Source organism: Lichenostomus cassidix, chromosome 26, assembly GCF_008360975.1.
Source record: "Lichenostomus cassidix isolate B80296 chromosome 26, HeHo_3.0, whole genome shotgun sequence".
Taxonomy (NCBI): domain Eukaryota; kingdom Metazoa; phylum Chordata; class Aves; order Passeriformes; family Meliphagidae; genus Lichenostomus; species Lichenostomus cassidix.
In genome coordinates, this window is record NC_139506.1 from 1,698,708 (window position 1) to 1,725,116 (window position 26,409).

At 58.8% G+C, this 26,409-nt stretch overlaps 1 protein-coding gene across 2 annotated transcripts; it reads left to right on the plus strand.

The window, feature by feature from the left end:
- Positions 1-17,103: 17,103 nt before the first annotated feature.
- Positions 17,104-25,145, plus strand: CSF1 (colony stimulating factor 1). 2 transcript variants are annotated; one of them, XM_085082851.1, is made up of 9 exons: positions 17,104-17,219; positions 18,476-18,607; positions 20,390-20,452; positions 20,743-20,922; positions 21,161-21,338; positions 22,181-22,983; positions 23,216-23,271; positions 23,350-23,402; positions 23,711-25,145. In XM_085082851.1, exons 1-8 carry the CDS (start codon positions 17,199-17,201, stop codon positions 23,399-23,401), a joined length of 1,485 nt encoding a protein of 494 aa, XP_084938977.1. In that variant the 5' UTR covers positions 17,104-17,198; the 3' UTR covers position 23,402; positions 23,711-25,145. The 2 variants fall into 2 exon arrangements, with proteins under 2 accessions (XP_084938977.1, XP_084938978.1); XM_085082852.1 differs by having other exon boundaries at positions 22,856-22,983.
- The last annotated feature ends 1,264 nt before the right edge of the window (positions 25,146-26,409 follow it).

Sequence of the window (26,409 nt, forward strand, 5' to 3'; positions counted from 1 at the left end):
ATACAGGATGGCGGGGTTCGTCCCTGTGCTGCTCCCAGATCACCCAGTATCACCACTGGGTCACGCTGGGCTGCAGAGGCACCACAGCACCCCAGGGGAAACCAGTTCACCCAGTACACCTACTGGGGGCTACAGGGACAGGGAACTGGGGTGTCACAGCATTCCCAGTCCTGCTGGCTCCCACACGAGTGGGTCCCTCTCGGTGTGTCCCCAGCACCCATGGGGTGGGCGGGCTGGATTCGCCCCTCGGCAGCACCCACGGCACGGCAGGACCGCGACACACCCATTCGCACCCCTGGCAGGGACAGAGTGCTAGCCCCGCCCCGTCCCAGCTCCTCCCAGTCACCCCACTGGGCAAGCTGGGAACGGCACCGGCTGCAGATACACTATAAACCCCCTTTCTTGTTGTTTTTCTCCTCAATTCCCAGCCCGAGGTGACACTTCCCTGCAGACCCCAACCCGGCTGCGTCCCCCTCGCCCTTCCCCAGGCTCGGGAAGTCCCCAGGGGACACCAACCCCCTTGGGAAGAGCCAGGAGGGGCTCGGAGGCTTCTGGAGACACAAACGTCTTTTCCCATTTTAGGGTTTGAAACTTCCAGCATCAAAATGTGCAAAATCTGTGAATTGACCCCAAAGTGCAGCCGCTTTGGGGAGGGAAATGGTCTCATCGTGCCCCCCCTGTTCTGCTCCTGGGGAGGGGACTCCACACCCACCAAGGGGACACTTCTGGGGACATCACCCTGTCCCCCCTGGGCACACCCGATCACACCCTACCCCAGAGACAACTCGGGATTGGGGCATTTTGGGGCTCACCAGGCAGAGCGGGACCACAGAGCCACCAGTGTCTGGAATTCCCGGTGACACATCGCTCCCGGCCAGGTGCCACGGGGCGGCGGGGCGGGAAGCAGCTGTGGCTGCGGGGCTGGGTGCCAGCCAGAGACAAACCACCAGCCAGCCTGGATCCATCCTCACGTCACCGGCCGGCCTGCGGTGTACCCGGGTCTGTCGCCTAATTGCTGGGGACAGCGGCTTTTCGTCATTTTGGGGATGGCTGGGGACGTTTAACCCCTCCGGGGCTGGGAAACGTGATGGATTGGTCTCCCTGGGTCAGAGCAGCGGCACGGCTCGACACAGATGTCACGACACGGCACGACACAAGGCACAGCCCCGGGGCTGGCACGTGCCTCTCAGCGATGCCCAAGTCCACTGGGTCTCATTGCTGGTGACAGTGACAGGGCAATGTCCCTACTGTCACAGCTGCTGGGCTCAGATGCTGCTTTGGGGTGACTCAGGAAAAGACAGAGGGATGCTTGGTGACACCTCGCTGTCATCCTGCCTCCACATCTTGCTTGGTCTGCCCTTGGTCACCCTGGCACAATCCCCTGATGGTCCCTGTCACCCCGCTGGTCCCATGTCACTCTACCAGTCCCTGTCACCCTGCCAGCCTCCATCACCCTGCTGGTCCCTGTCACCCTGCTGAATCCCCAACACCCTCCTGGTGCCTGCCACCCTGTTGGGTCCTTGTCTTCCTGCTGGTTCCTGTCACCTTGGTCCCCATTGCCATACTGGGTCCCCATCAACCTTTTGGGTCCTCATCACCTGACCAACGCCCATCGCCCTGCTGGTGCCATGTCACTCTACTGCTCCCCAACACCCTGCCAGCCTCCATCACCCTGCTGGTCCCTGTCACACTGCTGGTCCCTGCCACCCTGCTGGGTCCCCAACACCCTCCAGGTTCCTGTCACCCTGATGGTCCCTTTGTGTTGGGTGTCACTGGGTGCTGCACCTCCTCGTCCATTGCTGAAGGTCCTGTTTCAGTGCTGCCACTAAACCCCTCCCTTCCCTGGGAATGTCCTCAGGGTCACCCCAAGAGAGTCCCTTGAAGCCCCAGCCCTGAGCCTGGTGCCATGGAGCAGCCTGGGGGGCATTCTGGCCCAAATTGCTCTGCCTTATCCTGGTTTTCCCAGCTTGCTGCTGCTCCCATCTCTTCAGAGGAACAGGACAAAATCCCTGGGGCTTTTTTAGCCCTTGGCTTCCCAAAATCTCCCTGGTGATATCCTCGGAGGCTGATTTGTTTCCCTCTCCCGTTCCCAAAGGGTGATGGAGGTGGTGAGTGGGTGACACCTGGGGGACACCGGGAGTGCTGTGCCTGTGTCTGGCTCAGCCAGGGGTGTCCACAGCTGGTGGCTCCCAGCTGGAGCCCTGGGACCTTCACACCATCAGTTTTCTGCTTTGAGGAGGCTGAAATAGAATTTTTTTCATTTCTGTGGGGGAGCTGCATAAGCTGCAGAGTGTTGGGCACTCACCACTGGGGTGATCCTGAGCTGTGATCCCAGCCCAGGGGCAGGCCAGGAGCTGATGGCCACAAAAAGAGCTGCTTTTCCTCCACAGCCTCATGGCTTTGGCCACAAACCTGCGACAACCATCTTATTTTTAGGGTGAAGAGGGAAAAACCAGCATGTCCGTGGCCACTCCTGTGTGTGGGACCCATCCTGTTTTCTTCCCACCATCCCAGCAGCACAGCCCGGGGATTTCCAAGGATAGTGGGGGCTGAAAGCAATGTGGCACCACACAGATTTAATTAGAGGTGATGAGGGCATGCAAATGAGCAGGTTAAATCCTGCTAGGGGATGGCCAAGCTCCTGAGAATGCCCAGAGGGTTTGGAGGTGTTTCCCATATTTCCCATGCTCCGGGTGCCGAGGGAAGGCTGGGTGTTGGGGTAAGCACTGCCTGGGAGTCGTGGCTGGGTGGAGAGGGCAGGGAGGTCACAGTTACCCCTGTGTTCCTCTCCAGGATGGGGAATGGATCCCTGGTGTGATGGGAAGCCTGAATCCCTCAGGGATCCCAGTGAGCCCAAGGAAAGCTGGAAATGGGCTTGTTCTCCTCCAATCTTGTCATTTGGGGTGAATTCCCTCGTGGAAGAGCTGGGATCTTCTTTATCACTCCATCCTGCTTCTCACCCCTTCCCTCCTCCTCATTGTTTCCACAAACAGGGGTGAAGCTAATCCAAAAGGTTAGGATTCAGAGCAGAACCTCTCTAGTAGCAGGGTCTGGCCTTTGGAATGTTCCTCCACCCCTAAATCCCCACAAATTTAGGGATGAACAGAACTCAGCCACCAAATCGCCCATGGAGTGACCCAATGGAATGGCAGCAAAAGGTGCTCAGGAAAACCCAGGAATCCCAGCTCCTCCCTGGAAGAAAACCAGGTGAGCTTCTTGGCTGGATGGAGCAGCTGGAGCTGGACAGAGTCCCAAACCCATCCCCATGGATGCACTTGGGGACACTGGATTAAATAAACTAACTAAATAACATAAAATTAACTAAATAAAACAGAATAAATAAACATAGTGAAATCGAGCCTGTGGTCACAGGGAGGAGAAAGGGATCAAGGGTGCAACTGATGGTTTTTCCAGGGAAAACACGTTTCCACGGCATCTCTCCAGGGAGGATGATGAAGGCTCATGACAGTGGTTGGGGTGTGGAGGCTGCAGCCAGGATGGCATGGGGGGAAGGAATGAGAGGGTTCCCTTCCCATGGGAATGCTGAGCCAATATTCCTGCAGACCCCCTGGGCAATGGGACTGGGTTGGGAGCCCCCTGAGGTCCCTGGGAAGAAGGGTGGGTGCAGAACGTGACACCCAGCACGGGTTTGGGGTGTTGACCTCGATGGAGAAGCTCTGCAGGAAGTTGTGAAAGGGGGAGCAGATGGCGTCAGTGGGGTGTGGGGTGGGGAGAACCCACAGCACGAGCTTCCTAGGGAACCCGGTGGGAGTTTCCTCAGAATTGCCAGTGGGTCCTTCCTCCCTCGGGGGGGGTGCAGAAGGGCACAGAGCTCCCACGAGGGGGTTTGGGAGCAGTTTGGAGCAGGATTAGGAGCACTGGGATGTGGTTTAAGCAGAATTCCAGCTGCTGCTCCTGCCATCCCATGGCATCTCTCTCACTTGCCCATGGACACCCCAAGGAAGTCACAGGACAGAAGTCCAGGTGCTCCAGGCTCCCAGCATTGCTTCCAACATGGTCTGTCCTTACTGTGACACAAACAGCTGGTTTTTCCCCCAAAAGCAACTGTTTCCTGCCAGAAAACCTAATTCCACGGATAAATATTAGGAATGGAAAGTGTTTGACCTTCCCTGTGGTTTGGCTCCTGTGGGAAGCTGAGCAGGAGGAGGAATTCATCCTTTTCCTTCTGCTGGACACCAGGAGGGATGTGGCCTTGGATGACACAAATATCCAGGACCATTTTCTGTCTGGCAACAGATTGACCATAAAATTTATTGATTCATTGATTTATTAACAGATTAATCATAATCAGGTCTTGATATTGGTCCAAAATGTGAATTGTTGAGGAAGAGTATCCAACCTCTGGAGTCACGGATACTCACTCTGGCTTTGTCTATGGTTTGCCAGCCCCAGGCAGCATCTCCAGCCTCAATCCAACCCCAACTGTGTGACTTTTCACCCTGGTTGGGAAGATGCTGGATGTCCATTCCACCAACAGACATGGTAAAAGGCAAAGGAAGAGCAAACCCGAGTGATTCATGGATGGTTTGAGAAATAACTCATCCTGGGGAGGAATTTGTCCCCTGGGCATCCCCCAGACTTTGGCTCAGCCTCCAAAGAGGCTTTTAAGGGACAGGGAGAAGGAAGGCCAAGATCCACGGAGCTGGGATGTGTCTGATGCCTCCTGAGCATCAGAGAGACCCCAGCCCTGTAAAAGGGAATTTCTGGGTCTAGCTGCCAAAATTGAGCAATTGCTGCCATTTAAGTAAAATAAAATAAGGGAAAATAAAATAAATGAAATGAAGAAAGATAAAAGGAAGTACATGAAATGAGAAAGAAATTAAATAAATAAGATAAAATGAACTAAATAAAATAAAAGAAATAAATACAACAAAATTAAATTTAATAAATAAAATAAATTAAAGGAAATAAAATAAAAGAAATGAAATTAAATGAAATAAAATAAAATAAATGAAAGGAAATAAAAGAAATGAAATGAAAGAAAACTCAGAGCTAAATAGACTAGACTAGAATAAAATAAAGTAAAATAAAATAAAATAAAAAGCAACCTGTTTCTAGCTTCCAGGGTGGTGGAAGCTACCTCAGAGAGCTACTCTGCTCTCCCCCTTAGATCTGTTTTGTTGTGCTTTGCCATTTTGTCTATTTTCCCCCTCTTTTGTTTTTAATTCTCGAGCAGCATCCCATCGCTCCAGGGAGGACCAGGATCCACCCTGCTCCGGAATTAGGCACGGGGATCGCAGCCCAGGAGCCCCCAGCCCCCCGGGGAACCCCGAGCCGAGGGCAAAGGCTTGGCAAGGATGGATTGGAGCCGCAGCCCGGCCGGCCGGAGGGGCGAGAGCTCTGCCCCGGGAAGAGCCGGCTCCGTTCCAGCCTGACTAAACCCCCGCTCCTGCCAAAGTCCAGCGCCGGCGGGAATTTTGGGGCTGCGAGGAGCGTCACTGGAGGTGCCGCAGTGCCGCCGAGCCGCCAGTGCCCCGAGCGGGAGGTGTTGGAATGAATTCCGCCGGTGGGAAGCTGCAAGAGGCGCTGCCCAGATGTTGGCCGGCGATCCAGCTGTGCGGGCAGCCCGGAGTCACTCAGCAGAGCCCCTCGGGGACCCTGGGGTTTGTGGTGGCGGTGAGGATGAGGAGCAGCGCCGGGCAGTGTGTCTGGCCAAGCCATGCTGGCTGTTCCCAAATCCCTGCCCGGACCACCCGCCCGGGGCGTTTTTGGGGCATGGAAGTGTCCGGTTGTGCTGTGCCGAGCGGGAATGTGGCGCAGGCAGCCCGGGATGGGCACGGCCAGCGGACACGGAGGGGTTAAATCTCGCCGGATCCAGGGAAGATCAGCTCCTTTCCAGCCTGAGTAAGCCCAGCACCCTGCCAAAATCCCGCTCCAGGATCCAAACTCCTGCTCCAGCACCCAAAATCCTGGATTATTAACCATAATCCAGGCAGGGTATTGCTCTTGAGGAGCAGCACTCCATGCCTGACCCATGGCCATGGAGCAGGGAGTGCATCCCAGCACAGCCTGGCCTTGAGCTGGTCCTGCCAGCGCCCCAAAATCCCCCCGGAGTTGTCCCGGGACACCACCCAGCACTCGGGGTTCCTGCTCTGGCTCCAGCCCCTGCAGCTCCATCCAGCAGCTCCGGCGTTTATTTACAAGAGGGGTGGGAGTTTTGCCTTTGCTTCCCTTTATTTTTAAACTTATTTATCTTTATTTTGGATTTCTGACTCATCCCCACCCGTTGCCGGGAGGAAACCGGAATCAAAAAGCCCCAGATATCATTTGTATCAGCTGAACAAAATCCTCCCCCAAACAACCAGAGAGGAAAGTCCAGCAGCAGCTCCAGGACCCAGAGCCACTTCTCCTTCCCCCAGTTCATTCCTACACAGGAGGAAAACTCAATTTTTCCGCTTTATTTCTAAAGCGCAGCTGTTTTCCGGCTCTGCAAGCACAGAGCCAGGCTGGAGCTCCGAGAATGGGGGGCAGGGAGGTGATGGGTGCCCCCCACCCCTGCGGGCTCAGTCTGCTTTTGGGGTGCCCAGCCCCATTCCCATGGGATGCTCCGTGGGGATGCAGCACTCCCCGGGCTGCCAAAGAGGGAAGGATGCTGAGGAAGGGGTGGATGTCCTAAAAAGTGTCACATAATCGGGCTGCCCTATTAATAGGGGTGCCTAGGTAATCCGGGTGCCCAGAGATGAGGGTGCCCCATTAATAAGAGTGTCTTGGAGACAAGGGGACACCCCGGCAGTGAGGGACCTCAATTAACGTGGCTGCATGGTTAATGAGAGTGTCCCAGAAAGGCTGGTGCCCTAATCACGGCAGTGGCCCATTTCCAAGGGTGCCATGGAGGTGGGGGTGCCCCAGAGGTCAGGGTGCCCCCCAGACAAGGGTACCCCATTAATGGGGGTGCCTTGGAAACGAGGACATCCCCGAGGTGAGGTGCCTCATTAACGTGGCTGTCCCACTAATGAGGGTGCCCTGGAGATGAGAGAACCCCATTAATAAGGACACCTTAAAGACCAAGGTACCCCAGAAGTGAGGGTCCCCAATTAATGTGGCTGTCCCGTTAATGAGGGTGCCCTGGAGATGGGGGTGCCCTGTTGCTAAGGGTGTCATGGAGGTGGGATTGCCCTAGAGACAAGGGTGCCCCTTTAATGGGGGTGCCTTGAAGGTGAGGGCACCCCAAAAATGAGGTGTCTTATTAATGTGGATGCCCCATTAATGAGGATTGGGGTGTCCCATTAATGAGGGTGCCCCCTTAACAAAGGTGCTTTGGGATTGGGGTACCTAGTGCTGCTCCTCCCAGAGGTGGCTCTATGGGTGTCCCCCCATCGTGGGGGGCAGGAGGCCAGAAGGTCCCCTGACCCCTGGCAGGTCCTACATCCCTCCTTCAGCCAACCATTCCCAGCCCAGCTGGAATATGTGAATATCGGGCAAAAACAACCCCCAAGCAGCATCCTGGGGCTGTGAGGGTGGGCTGTGACTCTGGCACACCAATCACCCATCTGGACACCTCCAAACCCAGCCCCTTCCAGGGGAAAGCTAAATCCATCCCCCTGGATCTGCTTTTCCCTTCCCAAGGGAGAAGTTCTTTGGCAATGCCCAGCCACCCTGCCCTGCTGATCCCTGGGAGCTGAGAGGATCCAGCAGCCATGTGACAGTCCTGATACCAGGGAGGACAAAATCGCCCCCCTGGCTCAGCAGAGAGGTTTTGGAGGCATGGAGGGAGGATGTTGTGTTCTTATCCCGTTCCTAATCCCAATCCTAATCCACTTCTCTATTGCAATGAGCTCCTGTCCGGCTTGCTCCCTGCTCATGGAGGGCACATCAGCTCATTTTCACACTCCTGGGTAGGGATTAAATTTATTCTTTTTGAATTTGTGTCCTGGGGTGGATCCTGCTGCCAATATCTCCAGCTTTCCTGGGATTTGGCTTGTTTATCCTCACTTGAAAGTGAAGGTGCTGGTTGGGGATCAGGTGCCTCACAGTGACACAGAAAGGCTGCCAGGGACGGGCTGACGTGAAGCCAAACCACCCTGGGACCTCCTGGCCGGGAGAGCTGGCACTGGGCAGGAGGAACTCGTAGCTCTGAGTGGTTTGGGCTTTTCCCAGGGAGCAGATCCCAACTTGTGTCCTGCTTTTCCACAGCGTTTCCAGCTGCTCAGGATAACCAAGGTGTCCCTGCTCCAAATCCCATCCTGGTCTCTGCTGCAGCCAGGTGGAACTTTAGCATCCTGGGGTTGGAGATGGGATCCACTTGGGATCCAGCCCTGGAGCTGGGGCTGGGCTGTATCTCTGGGGTGAAATAAAAATTTTCATTATTTTTAGTTCACATTTCCCTTCCTGCATCCTGGTGGCTCCAGCCCTGGGGAGGGCAGGGGATCCTGCCAGAGGCTCTGACCCCTGGGGACACCACCCAGGGGTGGGAGAAGGAGGATGTGACCCATGTGGAAACCACAGACAGTTCCGATGTGTTTATGAGCCTGGGCACAACTTCCTCTGCCCGAGGTTCCCAACAGAGGGCTCAAGCTCTCTCTAGGCACCCAGGATGTGTGATGGGTGGGGGTGCAGCACCCATGGGTGACAACCCCGGCCATGACAAGGGTGGCTGTGCTGCTGGGACAAGGCAGAGGGGCATTTGGGGAGGTGGATTGCAGCTCCTCCTGTCCATCCCCGCATCCTGGGATGTGCGTGGGCTGGGAGGCTCGGCTGTCACCCCCGAGTGATGCTCTCGTGGAAAGGCTGAGTGGTGCCGGCCATGGGTCACACTCTCTCCCCCAGGAAAAGCCCGGGCAAAAGTTATTCTTGAAAAAAAAAAAAAAAGTTGCGTTTCCTCTTTTCCTTCTCCGTCGGAGGCACGTGGTGGTGAGGTCATGGAGCACTGGGCTCGCCGCAGGACATGCCTCCGGCTCGGCGTAATCCTGTCCCCAGGGCCACAGCCGGTTCTGGCCAGTGGCGGTGGGGGGGAGGTTTCGGGGCCCCCACTGCCCCTCCAGCCCCACTTTCCTCCTGGTCAAGCCACCACATCCTGAGGCAGCCCTCGGGCTGCTGCCTTCCCTGCTGCCGGCTTTCCCAGCGCGGTTTCAGTATCCCAGCGGCGAATGTGGCTTTGCATCGAAAATCAGCCCCAGATGTGGAGCTGCTGCTGCTGCTGCAGTGCCAGGAGCGGGGATGGGGCCTGGGCAGGGCTTGGGGACACGGGGACAGCAGAAGGGACCTGTTGGATGGCCAGGACTTGAGAGTCAGCGGCTCCTGGGGGGTTTATCCCACCTGTCGGGTGGCAGTGTCCCCTCTGCTCCCAGGGAAGGGTGACAGAGACACCCAGGGGCTCCCCAGTCCTGTGGATCAGTGCCATCAGCCCTGGTATTTGGAGCTGCCTCAGAGGATGTGGGGCAATTCCTGCTGCCGAGCCCCATCCTGGGGCTGTTTTTTTGGAAGCAGGATCGCTTGCTGTGCCACCACCCTCCGCCAGGAGCCGAGCTGTCCCCAGGGGGTGGCACAGCCCTGCCAGGGGGCCCATGAATTTTAACACCCCACGATTGCTTGGGGAGCTCTCAGGATATCGTGCCCGAGGTTCCTGGCTGAGTGTGGGGCTGCTGGCCCTGCCTGGGGCTCTGGGGCGGGAACCACACGCTAATCAAAAGAGGATGGAAAACTCTTGCGGTTCCTCGGAAATGCAGCGCAGCTACAAGCAGTCCGCAGCAGCTTCCAGATGTGGCAGCAGCAGCCATGGGATGAAATTCTGACGGATTATTCTGAATTACGAGTGCTGGAGCTGGGGTGGCAGCAGCAGATGGACTCTGTGGCACGGCTGGGTGGGCAGTGCTGCAGAGCCCCTTCCCCATGGCTGGAAATGGGTTTGGAATGGCATGGCTCTGTCTCACGCCCTCCTTCTTGAGCTGGGACTTGTCTGGCTCATCTCAGGCCCCTAAATTTGACCCTTTCCAAGATCCTTGGGGATCCTTGGCTCGTTACATTCCTCTGGGTGTGAGGAATTGTGCTGGGAGCTGCTGACGCTCCGTGGCTTGGATGCACTCAGTGCCCTGACCCCAATCCTACATCCCAGCCCCAAATCCTCATCCTGCCCCCAGTCCTGCATCCTCCCCCTACAAGCACATAGAGGATGACCCAAACTCAGGCTCCAGGTGAGGGGTCCCCTGAGCATCACCCACCCTCTGGGGCCACAAGAGCCCAGGCAGGCTTTTTTATCATGTTTTCATGTTCTTCAGCCCCTCTGGGCGCCGTTTCCACCCCCGCTGTTGGGATTGTGCGTCGCTCCGAGGATTCCGAGGGGCTGAGGAGCCGCTTTGCTGGCGATCCCGGGGGCCGCGGGGCTGCCGGGCGGGATGATGGGCGGAGGCGCAGCAGCACACGCCAAGATGCATCAGCCTGTGTTTTTCTGGTGGTGCCTGAAGGTTGTTTGTGCTGGTTGTCCCGGGGATGATCCAATACTCTTGGCGTAGGTGCACCAGTGAGCCTCTGGGCACATGCACTGCTACGGGCCGGGAGCAGGGTGATCCTGGTTATCCCCAGACATCTGCCCTAAGCACCACTGCAGCCCCCCTAACTGCTGTGGGACTCTATTCCTGACCACTTTTGCACCAGCAGAAGTTCCCAGCAATCCTGAAACCACCCCCTTGCACCCACAGCACCGATACTGCCCAGAGTGGGATGGAGATTTTGATCCCTGGATGAGCAGGGAAGCAGCTCACCTGCTAGAAGAACCATTAGTTTTCTTGGAGAAAGCAGCAAATACGTCAAAATTGGAGTCTCCAATCACATCCAAGCAGCTGGAGGCGTTTCACTCCATCCCTGCGAGCTGCTCAGCTCAGCTCCATTCTGGGATGGAATGGAATTGCGATGAGTGGGGGGAAGAGGACGGGGAATGTCCCCTGGGAGTGAAGATGAGGCCACCGAGATGGAGACAGGAGCTCCTCGTCCAGCTGTGAGGGAGATGGGAAAGGCCGGATTTAGCATCAGCGCTGGCTGGGAGCGTGGGAGCGGCGGGAGAGGGATGCTGCTGGTGGATTTCCACCAGGAGATGCTGGCACAGTTGTGTCCATGCTCCATCCTGATGTGTCCCTTCCCATGATGCCAGACCTGAGCTGCCTGGAAGCAGGGGGTTGGAGTTGATGTTTGCATTACATTTATTTGACTTTTCAGAGCTCAAAAGATGCTTTTAATAAACCTGAGTGATTTCCAGACCTTTCCCAAGTGCAGTGTTTAGCTGGGGAAGTGCGAGACTGGAGAGCACTTCGTGAACCCCCAAACTCCTCTTCACTCCCTTATCATCACCCTCTCCCCACCAGCCTTTGCAACACTCAAAACCTCCTGTCTTCAGCCCAAAATTAGCCACTTGGCCCCAGCCAGGGCTACCAGCATAGCAGTGGGGACAGCATGTCCTGTGGAACCAGCAGCTCCCCCAGGAGCTCCATCCCTAAAAAAAACAGCCTGAACTTCATCCTGGTGCAGGGAAAGGGCTGGATTGAGGTGTGGAGCCACTGGCAGCTTTCCTACGAGCTCCATCCCTCCAAAAACCAACCTGAACTTCATCCCTGTGCTGGGAAAGGGCTGGATTCAGGTGAGGAGCCACAACCAGCTTCCTCAGAACCACCAGTCCTCCAAAAACCAACCTGAATTTCATCCCTGCCATGGGAAAGGGCTGGATTCAGGTGAGCCACCAACAGTTCCCATGGCCAAGGCTTATCAGGGACACACCACTCCTGGCATCCCTTGAGCTTCCATCACCTCCTGCCCGCCAGGTAGGGCTCCAGCTCTCCTAGGCCATCCCAGAGCTGTTGGCAGGAGGGAGGAGGCAGCTTTACGGTGCTAAAATCACTGCTGCTAATGAAAAACAGGCTCCGAGCAACCAAACAGCTGATCCATGGCCGCGAGCTGAGTAATGCCTCGAATTCCTGGCAGGAGCTGCTTCCTTTTGGGAGGCGAGAACTCCTTCCCCGACAAGCAAGGCACTGCATGTCCTCCCCTCTCCCCATGAGCCCCCGGCTGCCCCTCAGGGATCAGGGAATGAAATGATGGAGATTACACACTGTCTGTCCAATCCTGTGTTTGTCTGTCTGTCCATCTTTGTTCCTCTCCACCCGCAGTGAGGAAGATGATGGGCATAAACCACACTGTGCCCTGCAAGAGCACTTCTTGTCCCCCAGGCACATCCTTTGGCTGGCAAGGATGTCCTTTAGGGGTTTGGGGTCCTCCCGGTTCCAAGAATGGGTGCAAGCAGGGAAAGGAGCTCAGCAGCTCCCGGGGCCAGATCCTGCTGCCGGGTGTGGAGCAGGACGAGGCCGTGAGTCAGCCTCATCCCTCATCGCTGCTTCCCCTCCTTCCCAGCAAAGCCCCGCCGGCACCTGGGGACCGGGGGATGCAGCGGGGCTGGGGCCACGTCTGGGTGTCGGTGGCGGAGATCGGGGCCAGTGGCTGATGTAAACAGCTCCGGCTGCCGATAAACAAGTGGCCCCGGCGGGAGCACAAACGGCTCCTCTGTTCTGGCTCGGGACTCTCCCTGCGACGCCCCGGCAGCTCCATGGCCAGGGCTTGGTGCTCCAAACACCAACTCCAGCCCCAGGCTGGTGGGTGGCACAGGGCTGTCACCTCGTTAGCCTGCAGCTGGACATGTGTGGGGATCACATTCCCAGTTTGAGGGGTGAAAGTGGGATTTAGTCCCTTGAACATGTGCTGAGGTCAGGGACAGTGTTGACTCTGTCCATCACACAGTCTGAGGACTGTGGCATCCCAGTAAGGGCTTGGCACATTGGGATGTCACCTTGTTCCTGGCCCTGGTGACAAACAGGGACACCCCTGGTGGATGCTGCCACTTCCCCCAGCACAGCACAGAGGCCTGGCTTCCCTGGAGTGCTCCCAACTGGTTTCCTAAGTTGCTCCACTTGTGCCCAGCTGCTCCTGGCACAGCCCCTGGACCCCCAGCATGGATCAGGACCCTCTTGGCTCCAGCCGGGCTGAGCCAGAGGATGCCAGGGCTGCATTCACACTGTGTCATGAGCTCTGCGGGATGCCAAGTAGGGAATGGGGCACACATGGCCCCGTGGCCCCCCAGCACCCTTGTTCAGGTGTACTGGGGATGCTGGGGAGTCCCCGGAGCATGGGCATTTGCCACAGGGTGGGCATCGTCCTGTTGCCACCCTGACAGCGCTGCTGGTGGCACCTCCTGCCCCCCCACCCAATATCTCCCCCAGGCTCTGTGGGTGCCCATGGGCAGCTGCCGGGGAAGGCTTTTGGCTCTGGCTCTGACTGCATTCCTCGGCGGAGGGAGGAGTGGAGCTGGAGCCTGACGTGACTCAGCGCCAGCCACGAGCGCTGGGGACAAGCTGGTGACCCACGTGGGGCTATCACCCACCTTTGGTGCCCCTCCCCACCCGGCACCCACCCAGCGACCCTCCCCGACCCCAGGGCTGGGCTTTATCTGTGCCCGAGGACCCCCCAGCACGTGCCAGGGGGTGGTGGCATGTCCCCCGAGAGCCTCTGTGGTTGAGGACAGCCGGACCCCGGGTTATGATAACTCTGAAAAGGGACTTTCTCCGCAGGCGCTGGACACAGCCTGACCCTGCGGTTCCCTCGCTCCCAGCCTGGCCGAATTCCCTGTGCCTGGATCCAGCCAGCCTCTGCTCCCGTGGGTGCTGCCCCTGTGGGAAGGGGGCTGCTGCCGGGGGGACTCTGTGATCCCCCCCGTGATCACTGGGGCTGGGTGGGATGTTCCAGGGTGTCCCAGCGTGGAGAGGGCAGCCTGAGAGGGATGGGGAGGAGGAAGCTCGGGATCTGCTGTGGGATGAAGGCTCCAGCCTCATCATGACATCCTGAGTCCCCCCCAGCGGCGGCGGGCTGGGGGGAAGTGCCTTCCAACCCACATTCCTCCACTCCTGAAGGAACTGGCTCGGGACCTTCCCATGGGGATTTCCAGCCTGGGCACACACCGCTCCGGCTCGGATCGTGCCGGGGAGGTCCTGGCTCAGCTGCAGCACCCAGGAGACTGCGGGAGAGCATCCTGGCCCCTCGGTGAATCACCAGGAAGGAACTGATTAAGACCTCGCAACATTTTCCTGCTGGAAATAACTTTCTCCAAAGAGGCAGCCCGAGGCTGGTTTTAGGATGCAGCTGGGGAAATTGGTTATGCTACAGGTTTTATCTCTGCTTCAGGGCTTGCTGGCTGGGAAAAGCTTCCCAAAATGAGGAATTGGTTGGGATGTTCTCCCACTCCCACGGGGGATGGGAAGAGAGGGAATCACTGAAGCAGGAGAATTGAGGTCCAGGGATGCTCTGACCTTGGGCATGTGGAGATGTGGCTGCATGGGGATGGTGCTGGCGTCTGCTCCAGGCCCTTTGGAACTGGGAGCATCCTGCATTGCCTTGTCTTCATCCCTCCATCCCTCTGCTCTGCGGCCAGCAGACATGGGGACCCCCGGGATGCCCAGGAACCCCACAGCCTCATCCCACCTTTCCCCCTTGGCTGGCAGGGGCTGTGGGGGGAGAGGGGTAGCCCTTGCACAGCACCAGCGTGGTGACAGTGACACCGGTCCCAGTTTGCAACTGGCAGAGGGACAGCCACCCTAAATTTTGCCTCCCCTAGTTCTTCCGGCTGCAGTGTGGGCACGGAGCTGCTGCCACCTCTGTCACCCGCAGCCAGCTCCATTTCTGCCCCGTGACTCAGGGATTTCGGCAGGTTTGGGAGGGGAGGAGGGGCAAAAGCCACTTCCCTGCCAAAAAAAAAAGAGGCGGATGCTGCTCATGCATGAGACGGATTAATATTAACCCGTCCCTCCATCCTGCCGTCCCTCTGTCCTGCTCTCCCTCTGTCCCTCTGTCCCTCTGCCCCATAGCTTGTCCTATGACCCAGCATATGACACTTTTCCTGTCCCTTCAAATCAGAGGGGGATGAGTGTGCGGGAGATGAGCAGCCCATGGCCTCAGCCGGTGTGAAAGGGCCTCACGCGCTGGCACGGGGTCCCCGTGAGTCACCCCCGCTGCTGGCGTCACCCGCCGTGTCCCTTGGTGTCCACCCTGCTGTCCTCCCACCGTGGGGGCTGTGAGGCTCCCAGAACAGCTCATGGTGAAAGATGCAGATCATGTCTCAGCGTTTTGGGGAGAAAGGGGTTATTTTGGGAGGACGGCTGGTTTGTAACCCAGCGCCCTCCCTCCCTGGCCCCGTCACCCTCAGCACCCTCAGATGTTTATCTTTTATCTGCAGCTGTTGCTACGGGACACTGTGGGTGACAAGACCCGTGGCACCCACGCGCTGGTGCAAGTCTGATACTATCTTGGGGCTGTCACTGCTGTCCCCAACTCCAGCTGGCTCCCAGCTCTTCCCCAACTCCTCCTGATCCCAGCCCTCCACTATTGGGATCAGCTCTTAGCTCCAAGAAAACCCCTCAGCAGCATCTGCAACGCCGGCATAATTTCCTCAAAGGTCGGATGTGGTGGCTGTCACCCCCACGTGGCCCCGCTGTCACCATCCCCTGTTGCAGCCACATCCCACTGTGTTTGTGGAGCAGTTAGCTTTCTGCTTCCCTTCAGAGTGCCGAGTGCTTGGCACTGCCATGGATCACCTCGTGGCCACTAATCACTTCCAGTCGCCTGGAAAACAAACAGGCAGCGAAGAGGAAAATCCCAAAACTGGGAATGGGGCTTGTTGCATGGCTTTGCTGGTCCTGGATCCAGCCTCTTATGGATCTGTGCTGCACTTGCCTGTGCACGGATCCATCCGTGCACTCACAGATCCCTTCTGCACACACGTGCTAATGGATCTGCTTGTGCACATGTGGATCCACCTGTGCACACATGGATCCTTCCATACACATGTGGGCCCATCCATGTACACATGGATCTGTCCATGCAAATGCAGACCCATCCATGTACACATGGATCTGTCCATGCAAATGCAGACCCATCCATGTACACATGGATCTATCCATGCAAATGCAGGCTCATCCATGTACACGTGGATCTGTCCATGCAAATGCAGGCCTGTCCATGCACACAGATCTGTCTGTGCTCATGTGGATCCATCCATGCACATGGATTTGTCCATGGCCATGTGGATCTGTCCATGCCCATGTGTGCAATCTGTCCATGCTCATCCATACAAATGCCTCTGTTTGTGCACATGTGGATCCATCCATGCACGGGGATCTGTCCATGCACACACTGACTGATCAATGCACATGTATCCATCCCTGCATGTCCCGATGGGTGTCCATCCCTGCCATGTGCACGTATGTGTATGTGTGCACATACAGGGATGAGCAAGCACATGCCCACATGTGCAAGGCCCAGGGCTCTGTGTGTGTGTGTGTGTATGTGTGTGTACACAGACATGTTCTGAGGAGTGTCCATGCATGTCCAGGGGAGCTGCATGTGTGTTCACATGTGTACAAGTGCCCAGGGGTGACCATACACCTACACGGGTGTTTGTGTCCATGTGTACATGTTCCGAGGGGTCCCTGGGGTGTGCACATGTGCATATCCGTGTGTGTATGTGTGCCCAGAAGTGATCATGCGTGTACACGCGTGTGCCAGGCTCAGGGCTGTGTGTGCACATGGATACCAGTGCCCGGGGTGCCCATGAACACCCAGGGGTGCTGTGTGTCCCTGGCATGTGCACATACATGCAGATGTGTGTGTATGTGCCCAGGCGTGAGCACACACGTGTGCATGGGATGGGGGAGGTTCACACACACAGCGCCCCGGGCCAAGCCGTGCCGATCCGATCCGATCCCATTCCAGCGAGCCGAGCCAATCCGATCGGAACCGAGCGGCTCCAGCCCGACCCGCACGGTGCCCATCCGACCCCAGCGGGGGCGAGCCGAACCCATTGAACGACCCGAGCCATTCCGATCGAACCCGAGCTGCTCCAGCCCGAGCCGAGCCGTTCCGATCGGACCCGAGCTGCTCCAGGCCGACCCGAGCGGTTCCGATCGAACCCGAGTGGTTCACACGGGACCCACCGGTGCCGCCCGGTGCCCGCCCGGTGCCCGCCCGGTGCCGGCCCGGCCCGGGCCCCGCGGGGCCTGGCCGCCCGCCAGCGCTTTCTCATAAACCACATGCTGCCGCGGCGCCTATAAAGGGGAGCGCGGCCGCGGCGGCGGCTCAGCCCGGCCCCGCTCGGCCCCGCCGCTGCTGCCGTCTCGCCCGCTCCGCCCGGCCCCGGCCCTACTGCAGCCCCCATGCCCCGCCTCGGAGCCAAGGTACGGCGGCCCCTCCTGCTACCCACGGCCGCGGAGACCCCCCTCAGCCCGGCGCCCGCTGCCACCTGTGCGGGGTTCCCGCGGGAGCGGCAGCCCGGGTTGTCCCCGTGTCCCCGTGCTGGATCCCCTCCTCGGGGGGTCCCGGCTCCCGGCGGGGGATGCTCCAGCCCCGTCTCGCTTGGCGGTTCCAGCCCCGGAGCCCCGCCGGAGGAAGCCGCGGCTCCAGCTCCGGTTCCCGGCTCCAGCCCCGTCACGATTCCCGGACCCAGCGTGGGGAGGCCCCGGCTTCAGCCCCGGCCGATCCCCGGCCCCAGCCCGTCCCCAGCGGGGAGATGCTGCAGCCCCGGCTCCATTCCCGGACCTGCGCCGTGTGGCTCCAACCCCGTCCCGGTGCTCGGTTCGAGCCCCGGCCCCGCGGCGTGAAGCCCCGTCCCAGTCCCGGTCCCCGGCTCCAGCCCCCTTCCCGGCTCCAGCCTGGGCTCCAGCCCCGTCCCCAGCCCATTCCAGGCGGGGTGAGGCTCCGTTCAGCCGTGGCCACATCTCGGCGGTGGCCCGGGCGGCATCTTGGAGTTTCACAAGAGGGGAGGATTCCTGGACACCATCCAAGGGAAATTCCCCCCCACCCATCACCCAGGCACCCTCTCCCTGCCGGCGCCCCGGGAGAGGGGGATGCACACCCACCCGAGGGTCCCCCCGACCTCCACCTCGGGAGTCTCGGCTCTGGGACAAGCCCCGTTGCCCACCGGGGTCCCGCCACGGATCGGGGCCTCTCCGCTTCTTTGCATGGGGATTGGGAGGGAAATTTGGGACGAGGCCAGAGCTGCTGCATGGAAAGAGCCCGGCGGGTGCAGCTGGGGGGGTCTGGAGGGTGGGAAGAGGATTTTTGGGGATGGGTGGGTCAGTGTGTCAGATCGGCTCTGGAGAGCCAGGGCGGAGGAAGAGATTTGCAGGAGAGACGGAGAAATGGTGTGGGAGAGGGGAGAGGGGCTGGACGGGGAATGTGTAGGTGGCCAAGAGCCACATCCAGGCTTGTGTCACCGGGCCTTGGGAAATTCCCTGCTGACCTGGTGCTCCTAAAAATAGCAGGATGGGGATAGGCACGGGGTTGGAGGACCACAGTGGGATTATCCTGCTGGACCGTGGCCAAGTCCCGGCCACCACAGAGATGGTCGCGCTGCGGGGTGGTGGAGAAGGGCAGGGGGCTTGGTGTGTGTGTGGGTTATCCCTGCTTCAAGCTGTTCCTGTGTTGTGCTCAGGTGTGCCTGCTCCGCTGCACCCTGCTGTCGTCCCTCCTCCTCCTCCTGCTCTGCAGCATCCATGAGACGGAGCAGAACAGCTACTGCCAGCAGATCATCACGGAGAGGCACCTGGCCGAGCTGGAGGAGCTGGTGAGTGTCCTCTCCGGGCTGTGCTGTGGGATGAAGGCTCGTTTTGGGGCAGACAGGTACAAACCAGCTCTTATTTAGGGCTGAAAGAAGGAAACTGGGTGATTTTCAGCTCCCCTGCTGAAGTGATGGTACCCAGAGCTGAGCATCCCTGGGCACAAGGGACAAGCGGGCACCGGGGGGTGACAGCTGTTGTGCCTTTATCAAGGGTGGCCACGGAAAACTGACAACAGGAGGAACGAGAGAACACGGAAGCAGGAGTGAGGCCGGGAAGGGGCCAGGAGTGAGGCTGGATGGGTGCAGGGGCGCTGGGGCAGCAGTGGAGGGGCCGGCGCTGCGGGCTGTGGTGTTTTCCGGGCGGTTGCGCAGGGGTTAAGCGGAGGAATCCGGCTGCATTCCTGAGTCCAGCTGCTTGCCTGGAAGCTGGGCTGGCAACGGGGCTGTGGGTGGGTGGCAGGCAGCGAGGGGGGCCCGGCCGGGCGATGGAGCCGATCGGGCTGGGCGATGGGGCAGACATCCCGTGTGGCCCGTGGGCAGCTCTGGGTGCTGGCACCGCCCCGGAGCACGGCCAGCCCTGGCCCCATCGGATACAGCTGCTGGGGCCGTATCTCTCTCTCCGTGGCCCTTGGCTCACCTCCGAGCGGGGAATCACGCGGATGTTCCGGGGAGAAGCTGGAATCGGGGACACACGGGGATTTGCAGGGTTGTCGCAGATTAAATTCCGCCGGCAGCAAGCGGGGTGTGCGGGCCAGAGACGGGAATGGCGCCTCGGAGTCCCCGAGAGCTGCGCTCCGAGCTCCGTGAAACCGCCGTGTCCGGGCTCGCTTCACCTCTTCCTCTTTAACCACCGAGCTGCGGGGCCAGGAGCCGCTCTGGGCGAGCTCGGCTTCCTCTGCCCGAGCCCTGTCAGCACACCACATCCCTGGAGCCTTTGCTCTGCCGCCCGGGGATTAAAATTGGGTGCGCGGCCGTGGGAGGAAGGGGATGGAGCAGGTTTGAATGGAAGATGTGGTTTTCCTGCTGGGGATTTGTAGCCCTCTCCTCGCTGATGGAGGAGCTGGCCCTCGATCCAGCGCCTGCAGGATAATGGAGCAATTGTTTCCGGGCCGGCATCCCAGGCTAGGAGGAGAATTGCCGGCCGGCAATTTTGCCAGCTCTCGCCCTCCCAGCCTGGGATGCCAGCTCGGAGGGCGAGGGTTTTGGTTAGGGTGGGTTTTTACTCCCGTTGCAAAGGGTCGTGGCACGGGGGGCCGGCAGCGCTGCGTGTGGGACCCCGGCGTTGTGTGATCCCGGGGAATGTGTGACCCTGGTGTCACGGCCACCTCCTGCACAGCGGGATGCTCTTTTGCAGCCTGGATTTAGCAGAGAGAGTGGTGTGGGGGAGACCCGAGGAGAATCAAGTGGGGCTGGGCTCTGCTGTGGCGCTGGCAGGAAGAGGAGGAGGAGGAGGAGGAGGAAGAGGGGGTGGGAGCAGGCAGGGAGAGGCAGGAGAAGGTCTGTGATTCGGGGAGTACAACATCCTGATGGGAGCAGAAATCTTGAGCTCACTCCTGCCAGTGCATCGACCTTAGGGATGTGCCTGTGTGAGGAGGAAGAGTGTGGTATGGGATGAAGCAGGAATGGCAGTCAAATCCCCCAAGCCCTGTGGATTTGGGGGTTTCAGGCACCCCTTTGTGCCCAGAGCATGGTGTATCCCTTTGTGCCCAGAGCATGGTGTATCTGGGGCTGCTCGGCCCCTCTGCTGTCCCTCGGGATTTGGGGTGACATCCTGCTTTGTCCTTCCAGGCTGACACCCAGATGCAGCACCCGGGCAGGGTCTCCTTCAAGTTCATTGACAAGACACAGTTGGTGAGTGGTTTCTTGCTGGGGACAGAAGGGGACAGGGAACAGGGCTGGCTGATGCATGGTGGGAAGTCCTCAGATCCCCAGTGTCCCCTCTTGTCTCCCTTAGCAGGAGACAGCCCAGGAGGGACCCATCCTGCTTGGCCAGGTGGTTTCCAAGTCCCAGTTTGGGCATCCTGTGGGATTGTAAAAAGGCATTTTGTGGCTCCATGCTTCAGTTTCCCCCAGGCAGGCAAAGTGGGATGCTCATCCAGTAACCACTGCTACTTTTTGGGGGGGGGTCTGTATCCTTGCAGAATGACTCCATCTGCTACGTGAAAGCTGCCTTTCCCCTGCTGGGCAAGATCCTGGAGAGAACAGAGTTCAAGGAGAACTCGTCCAATGCCCGGAAGATGCAGATGGTGCGCAGGATGTACAACCGCATCGACGAGAACGTGGACCCCTGCATCAGGGAGGAGGATGATGAGGAGAGAATGGTACCGTGTCTCCAGCCTCATGGGGGTCTGGGCTCCTCATCCTGGGGTGAAATTGGATGTCCAGAGCATCCTGGGGTGTGTGTGTGGGCAGGACTGTGAAGTAGAGCAGAGGTGGGGTGTGCATGGACACAGGGAGCCATGAGGAGCTACCAAATCCTGCTCTGGGAGCACTTTGGTACCTGTGGCAGTGACAGCAGGTCAGTTGTGGAGCTGATGCTGAGCCTGGTGCTTTTTCCAGCTCTCACAGATGTGCTTCAAGGAGTTCACCACCTCCCCCTACGAGATGCTGGTGCTGGTGAAGGATTTCTTCCAGGACATCAATCATCTACTGCAGAACCAGGAGACTTTTGAGAAAGATTGCAGCCGAGTTTACAGCAGAGCCTGCCTGGGACCCAAAAAGGCTGGATCCTCACCAGGTGAGATGCCAAGGCTTGGTCTCTGTCCAGTAAACCTGTGCTGGGCTGGGGGGCTTTGGCTCACCTGCATGGAGCAGCTTGAGAGCCATGTGTCCGTGGGTGCAGCACGTGTCCACCTTGGTCCCTGTCTCTGTGTCAGCGAGCTCTGCATCAGTGTCGGGGAGAAGGGGCTGGCTGCTCTGAAAGTGGGATTTGGGCTAAATCCTACTGGAAGCAAGGCGAGGGAGAGATGCTGCTGGGGAATAAGGAGGCATCAGGCTCGGCTGTCTCAAAGCCCCGGTGCCGGGTGGAAGAAACACGGAGAAATGGAGGGACCGCTGCGCCACCAACACGCTGCATGACCTTGGCTGTGTCACTTCAGCTGCCTCGTGCCTCAGTTTCCCCTGGCCAAGCCTTCAGGGAGAGCGTTGCTGCTGGGGTGGAAGAGCCCTGTGTTGCCATCCGCGCTTCCGCGAGCGCCCGTGCTGTGTTTGCATGGAGGAGATGTCTCGCTGTCATCCTCATGTCGGAGCTGTGCCATGTCCTTTGTGCCATGAGGGACGTTAAACGTGGCTGTCTGGCTCCTGCAAGTTGTGAATAACCCATTGCCATCGGCTCAGGGGACCCGGTGACTCGGGTTTGCTTCATCCCACCCGCTGCTTGTCACCCCTGTGCTGCCCTGCCTCCTCCTGCCTGTTCCCTGCCTCTCCCTTGCTCTCCCATTTTTTGAGGGGCTGCTTGACCCGCTTGCCCGGGGCTGTGGGGAGGGATGGTGCCAGTGCCCCCCGACCTCGGATCTGCTGGCTGTGCCCCTCTTGGAGGCTGGTGACCCCACGGCCGTCTCTTCTCTCTGCTTCTTTCAGGTGTGGGGACAGATCCTGACTGCAATTGCCTGTCCCCTGCCCTCCCTTCTGCCACCCAGCCCTCCCTCTCTGCTGCCACTGGCAGGGACATGGCACCTGCTAGCACCCAGGTCCCTTCCAGCCTCCTCCATGCCACTCTCGCTGACTTAGAGGCCCCGTCTCAGCCCCCCAGTAGCACGGATGGGGGCTCAGGGACCGAGGAGGTCCCGGGCGCCGGGGTAGGTGACACGGCGCTGGCCCCCAGGATGCAGCAGACAGCTCCAGCCAGCAGTGCCGAAGCCGTCCAGGATCCGGCCGGGACGCTGAGCCTGGCACCGGGTGACATTCCCGTCCTCCGCGGGGACGGAGAGCTGGTGGAGAGGGGCACCGGCCGCCTGCCGCAGGATCCAGGCCAGCAGTGGGGAGGCTCCATCCTCCCGGATCAGCCCGGCAGGCTCAGGACCACCACTCCGGCAGCATCGCCCAGCGCCGACTCGGCAGGCGGCGGAGCCAAGATCCGTCCCGCTGAGCCTGTCACACAGCTGCGCTTCTCCAGGATGGCCCCAGAGCTGCGAGCCCCGGGCGGCCCCAGGGACAGGGCGAGGGCGTGGGGCGGCGGGCTGAGCCGGCTGCGGGGCCCTGAGGATGGCGGCGGGGCCGGGCCGAGCTTTGACTCTGGCTTTGTTCTGGGCGCAGAGCAGCGCAGGAAGGAGCCGCCTGCCAGGGAGGGCCACCAGGAGCCCCTCATCTACATTACGGTGGCCAGTGTGGTGGCCGTCCTGCTGGCCGTGGGAGGGCTGCTGTTCTACAAGTATAAATCCAGGGTAAGACCCTTGCCTCATCTCCCCAGGCACCAACATCCTCTCCTGCCTCAGTTTCCCCACTTGTGTCTTGGCCAATGTGGTTGAACCCCATTTTCCCCATCATTTTGAGACTGTAGGACAAGAGGTGATGCTGAGTGTGGTGGGAGGATATTATTCAGGAGATTTGCCCCCTCTGCTGCAGCCCCCTCCCCATCCCCAGGGCTCATCTCCCCATTTCCCTCTCTCCACACAGGTCCTGGAGCGGCCTCTGGAAGATGGAGGCTGTGACCCCGAGGAGCCGGAGAGGAGGTGGGTGTGATCCCATCCTGCATGGGGGGGCTTTGGGGATCTCCATTCTGCTCTAAAACCCCCTTCTTTCTGTCACAGGGCGCTGCAGGGAGCAAGGGAATGTTCAGAGCTGGAGACTCAGGATCTCTGAGGTGATCAGGGGCTGGGTGGGACCTCGCAGGGCTCCGGTCCAAGCTGTGAGAATGATGTTGTGTCCCTGGATTGTCCCCATTAGTGCTGACCTTGGCCACGGGCAGGGAAGTTCTGGGTGGGAAGACACGGACAGGAGCAGGTCTGCGCCCCAGCGCTGCCAGCATGTGGTTTCGCAGCTCGTTAATCCATTACTGCTACTTTCTTAATATACATAGTGTTTTTTCCTGTGGTTTTCGTGTGTTTCTCCCCACACTGCCCTCCCTGGCAGAGCCTCGGCTCCTGCTCATCTTTCTCCTCCTTTTCCCAGGGCCCCAGGCAGGATGTGAAGCTGCTCGGGGGACAGATCCGGATGGAAGGAGGGTTGGCACGCGCCAGCCTTGCCGTGGCCCCACCGTGATGCTGACACTCCCTCTTCCCTTGCCCCACGCCAGAAGCCAGAGACTGCAAAAAACTCCCTGTCAGGGACAAAAGGATGGGGGGATGTGCCCTGAGTGGGACCCCCAGGCACTGGGAAGCGAAGGGCTGGAAGGCATTGGGACCATAGCTGCAGGGCTTTGCTGGGACAGCCGTGGCTGACGTGACTGCAGAGCTGAGCAGGACGATGGAGATGCTGGATGTGGGATGGTGGATCCTGCTTGGACATGGCTGGCGCTGGATGAAGATGGAGGGGACCAGCTCCCCAAATCTCTGGCTCTTCTCCCATCCCAGCACACTGAGTTTGGAGCAGCACCCATCGCCCCCTTCACCCTGCCTTTCCTGAGGCTTCGACTGGAGCATCCTGAATTTCAGGGGGACAAGTCCTGAGACACCCAGCCCTGACTTGCAACCCAAACCCTCACACTGTGAATATTTAAAGCCCACCTGTGCCCGTGTCCCTGCGTGGGGCTGGCTTTGGGGTGACGCTTGGCACCGTCCCAGTCCCTCCCCATCCTCCTGTCGTTAGGGCTTATTTTTAACAGGGAGGATGAAAGTTTTTATCCTGCACAAGAGTTTTGGGGGGGCTGTGTGCCCCTTGCAGGGTCATCGCCGCGAGCTGGCCTCGCTGGGATTCCATTTCCTTGGTGACTGCGCTTTGGAGAAGGGAATGGGGCTGGGAAGGATGGGATCCACGTGGGTGTGAGAGTTGGAACAGCCCCAGCTGGGCACCCAGGGGCTTCTTGGCTTTGGGAAGAGCCTGGTTTGGGATGCACCAGCCCTGGAGATGCCCCGAAATCCAACGGCTCCCTCCGGCCCTGGATGAAGTGTGGCCCGCGCTGCTCTGGGAGTTTTAAGTATTATTTTTATATGAAGGATGAGAATATGGACAAACCCAACTGTTTTTAAAGAAAGCATCACTATTAATTTGGGGTTTATATATATATATCTATATGTGCGTGTGTGTGTATTTATGACTGGCAGAAGGAGGGGTTCCCAGGCGAGGGACTGGTGTAAATCAGGATGAAAGCCCTGATGCAGCAGGAAGTCTGGGGCCAAACTCCTGGTGGTGTAAGTCACTAGTTTACACTGTGGAGGAGCTGCTCCTGTGGGAGAAAACTTGCCTTTACCCATGTCGGATTCATTTTGCCTTTTTTTGCTGTTGTTGTTTGGTTGGGGTTTTTTGTTTGTTTTGGGGTGGGTTTTTTTGAGTTTTTTATACAATGAAATGTTGAAATATTTTATACAAAGGCATTTAAAAGTCTATTTAAAGAAAATAATGGAAAACAACTTGTATATTTAATATTATTAATAAACAGAGAGGCATAGTTTGGTGTAAGTCTGGCGGGCAACGGGGGAGACTGGAGCTTGTGACTCCTGCTGGTGATATCCTGACCTGCTTCCCTGTGGATGCACCGGGGAGTTCATGGCCGCTGGAATGAGGGCAGAGGGATGGATCCGACCTTCCTGCCCCCCCAAATCCTGCCGGCATCGTTGAGAACTCCAGGCACCAGCTCTGATGCTGAGGCCCCCCAAAATCTGTGTGAACGGTTAGGAAGCAGCTGTTTAAAGCAAACACACTTGAGGCAAAGTTTCCTGGAGCACTTTGCTTAGACAGACAGCACAGGAAGAGGCATTTCCTTCCACCCCACAACCCCCCCTGCTCGCCTTCCTTCTTTCCAGGAGCGGGGCAGCCCCACATCCCGCTCCCCCTGCACGGATCCAGTATCTCCGGGGGGATACTGGGGGGCTTCGACAGCATCCTGCATCCCTACCAGCCGCTGGGGTGTGCAGGGTGAGCACCCCCATCGCTCATCCCAGGGGTTGGGGAGACCAGGATGGGATCTGGCAGCGTTTTGCGAGTGCCAGGGCTGAGCTGCTCCTGTGTTTGCTGACAAACAGGATTCCTCGAGGGGAGCTGACTCAGCCCAGCCCTTCCTCTCCCCAGCAGCAGCCGGGGGTTTCCCAGGTCCACATCCCCTTCCCAGGGAAGTGGGACCTATATATATCCTGCTGGATCCGTGCCATGATCATTATGGTCGGACTGGGGGAGTGTTTGAGGCCAGAGGCTGCTCTTAGGGGTGGCACCATGCCCGGGTTTGGGGATGCTGGGGGCAGCGAGTCCTTGCTCTGCTCCAGGATGCTCCAGGATGCTCCAGGCAGCTCCACAGCTGCACGGGAAAGGCTGACTGGAGATGGATGAGGCAGCCTGAAGCTATTGCAGTTTGGGGAGCAGAGTGGGAGCACCTCGGGCTGCTGGGGGGATGTGAGGAGCACCAGTACCCACTCTCTCTGTATTTGCACCCCACAATCCTTCATCCCTGACTCTTCCTGCCTGCTCCATGGGCTGTAAAAGCACATGGAAAACGCTGGAAAAGTGCCAAACTCTGTCTCCCTGCTCTTAGGTTTGGGTCAGGAGGGTCCCTCTGCTCCTCATGTTCCCAACTGGTGGCCTCTTCCCCACCCTGTTACTGGTCTGTGTGGAGCAGGGATGTGATTCCCTGCCCCAGGCAGCCTCCACCCCCAGCCCCCTGCAATTTGGGGGGGAAAACCTGCTCTCAGCCCACTACTCAGGAATCCCACAGCTGGGAA

Excerpts from the sequence above, each read along its gene's own strand:
- CSF1 (XM_085082851.1), top strand. The coding sequence starts at position 17,199 with ATGCCCCGCCTCGGAGCCAAG. Across the intron at positions 18,608-20,389 it reads TGGCCGAGCTGGAGGAGCTG|GCTGACACCCAGATGCAGCA; the intron begins GTGAGTGTCCTC and ends TTGTCCTTCCAG. Across the intron at positions 20,923-21,160 it reads AGGATGATGAGGAGAGAATG|CTCTCACAGATGTGCTTCAA; the intron begins GTACCGTGTCTC and ends TGCTTTTTCCAG.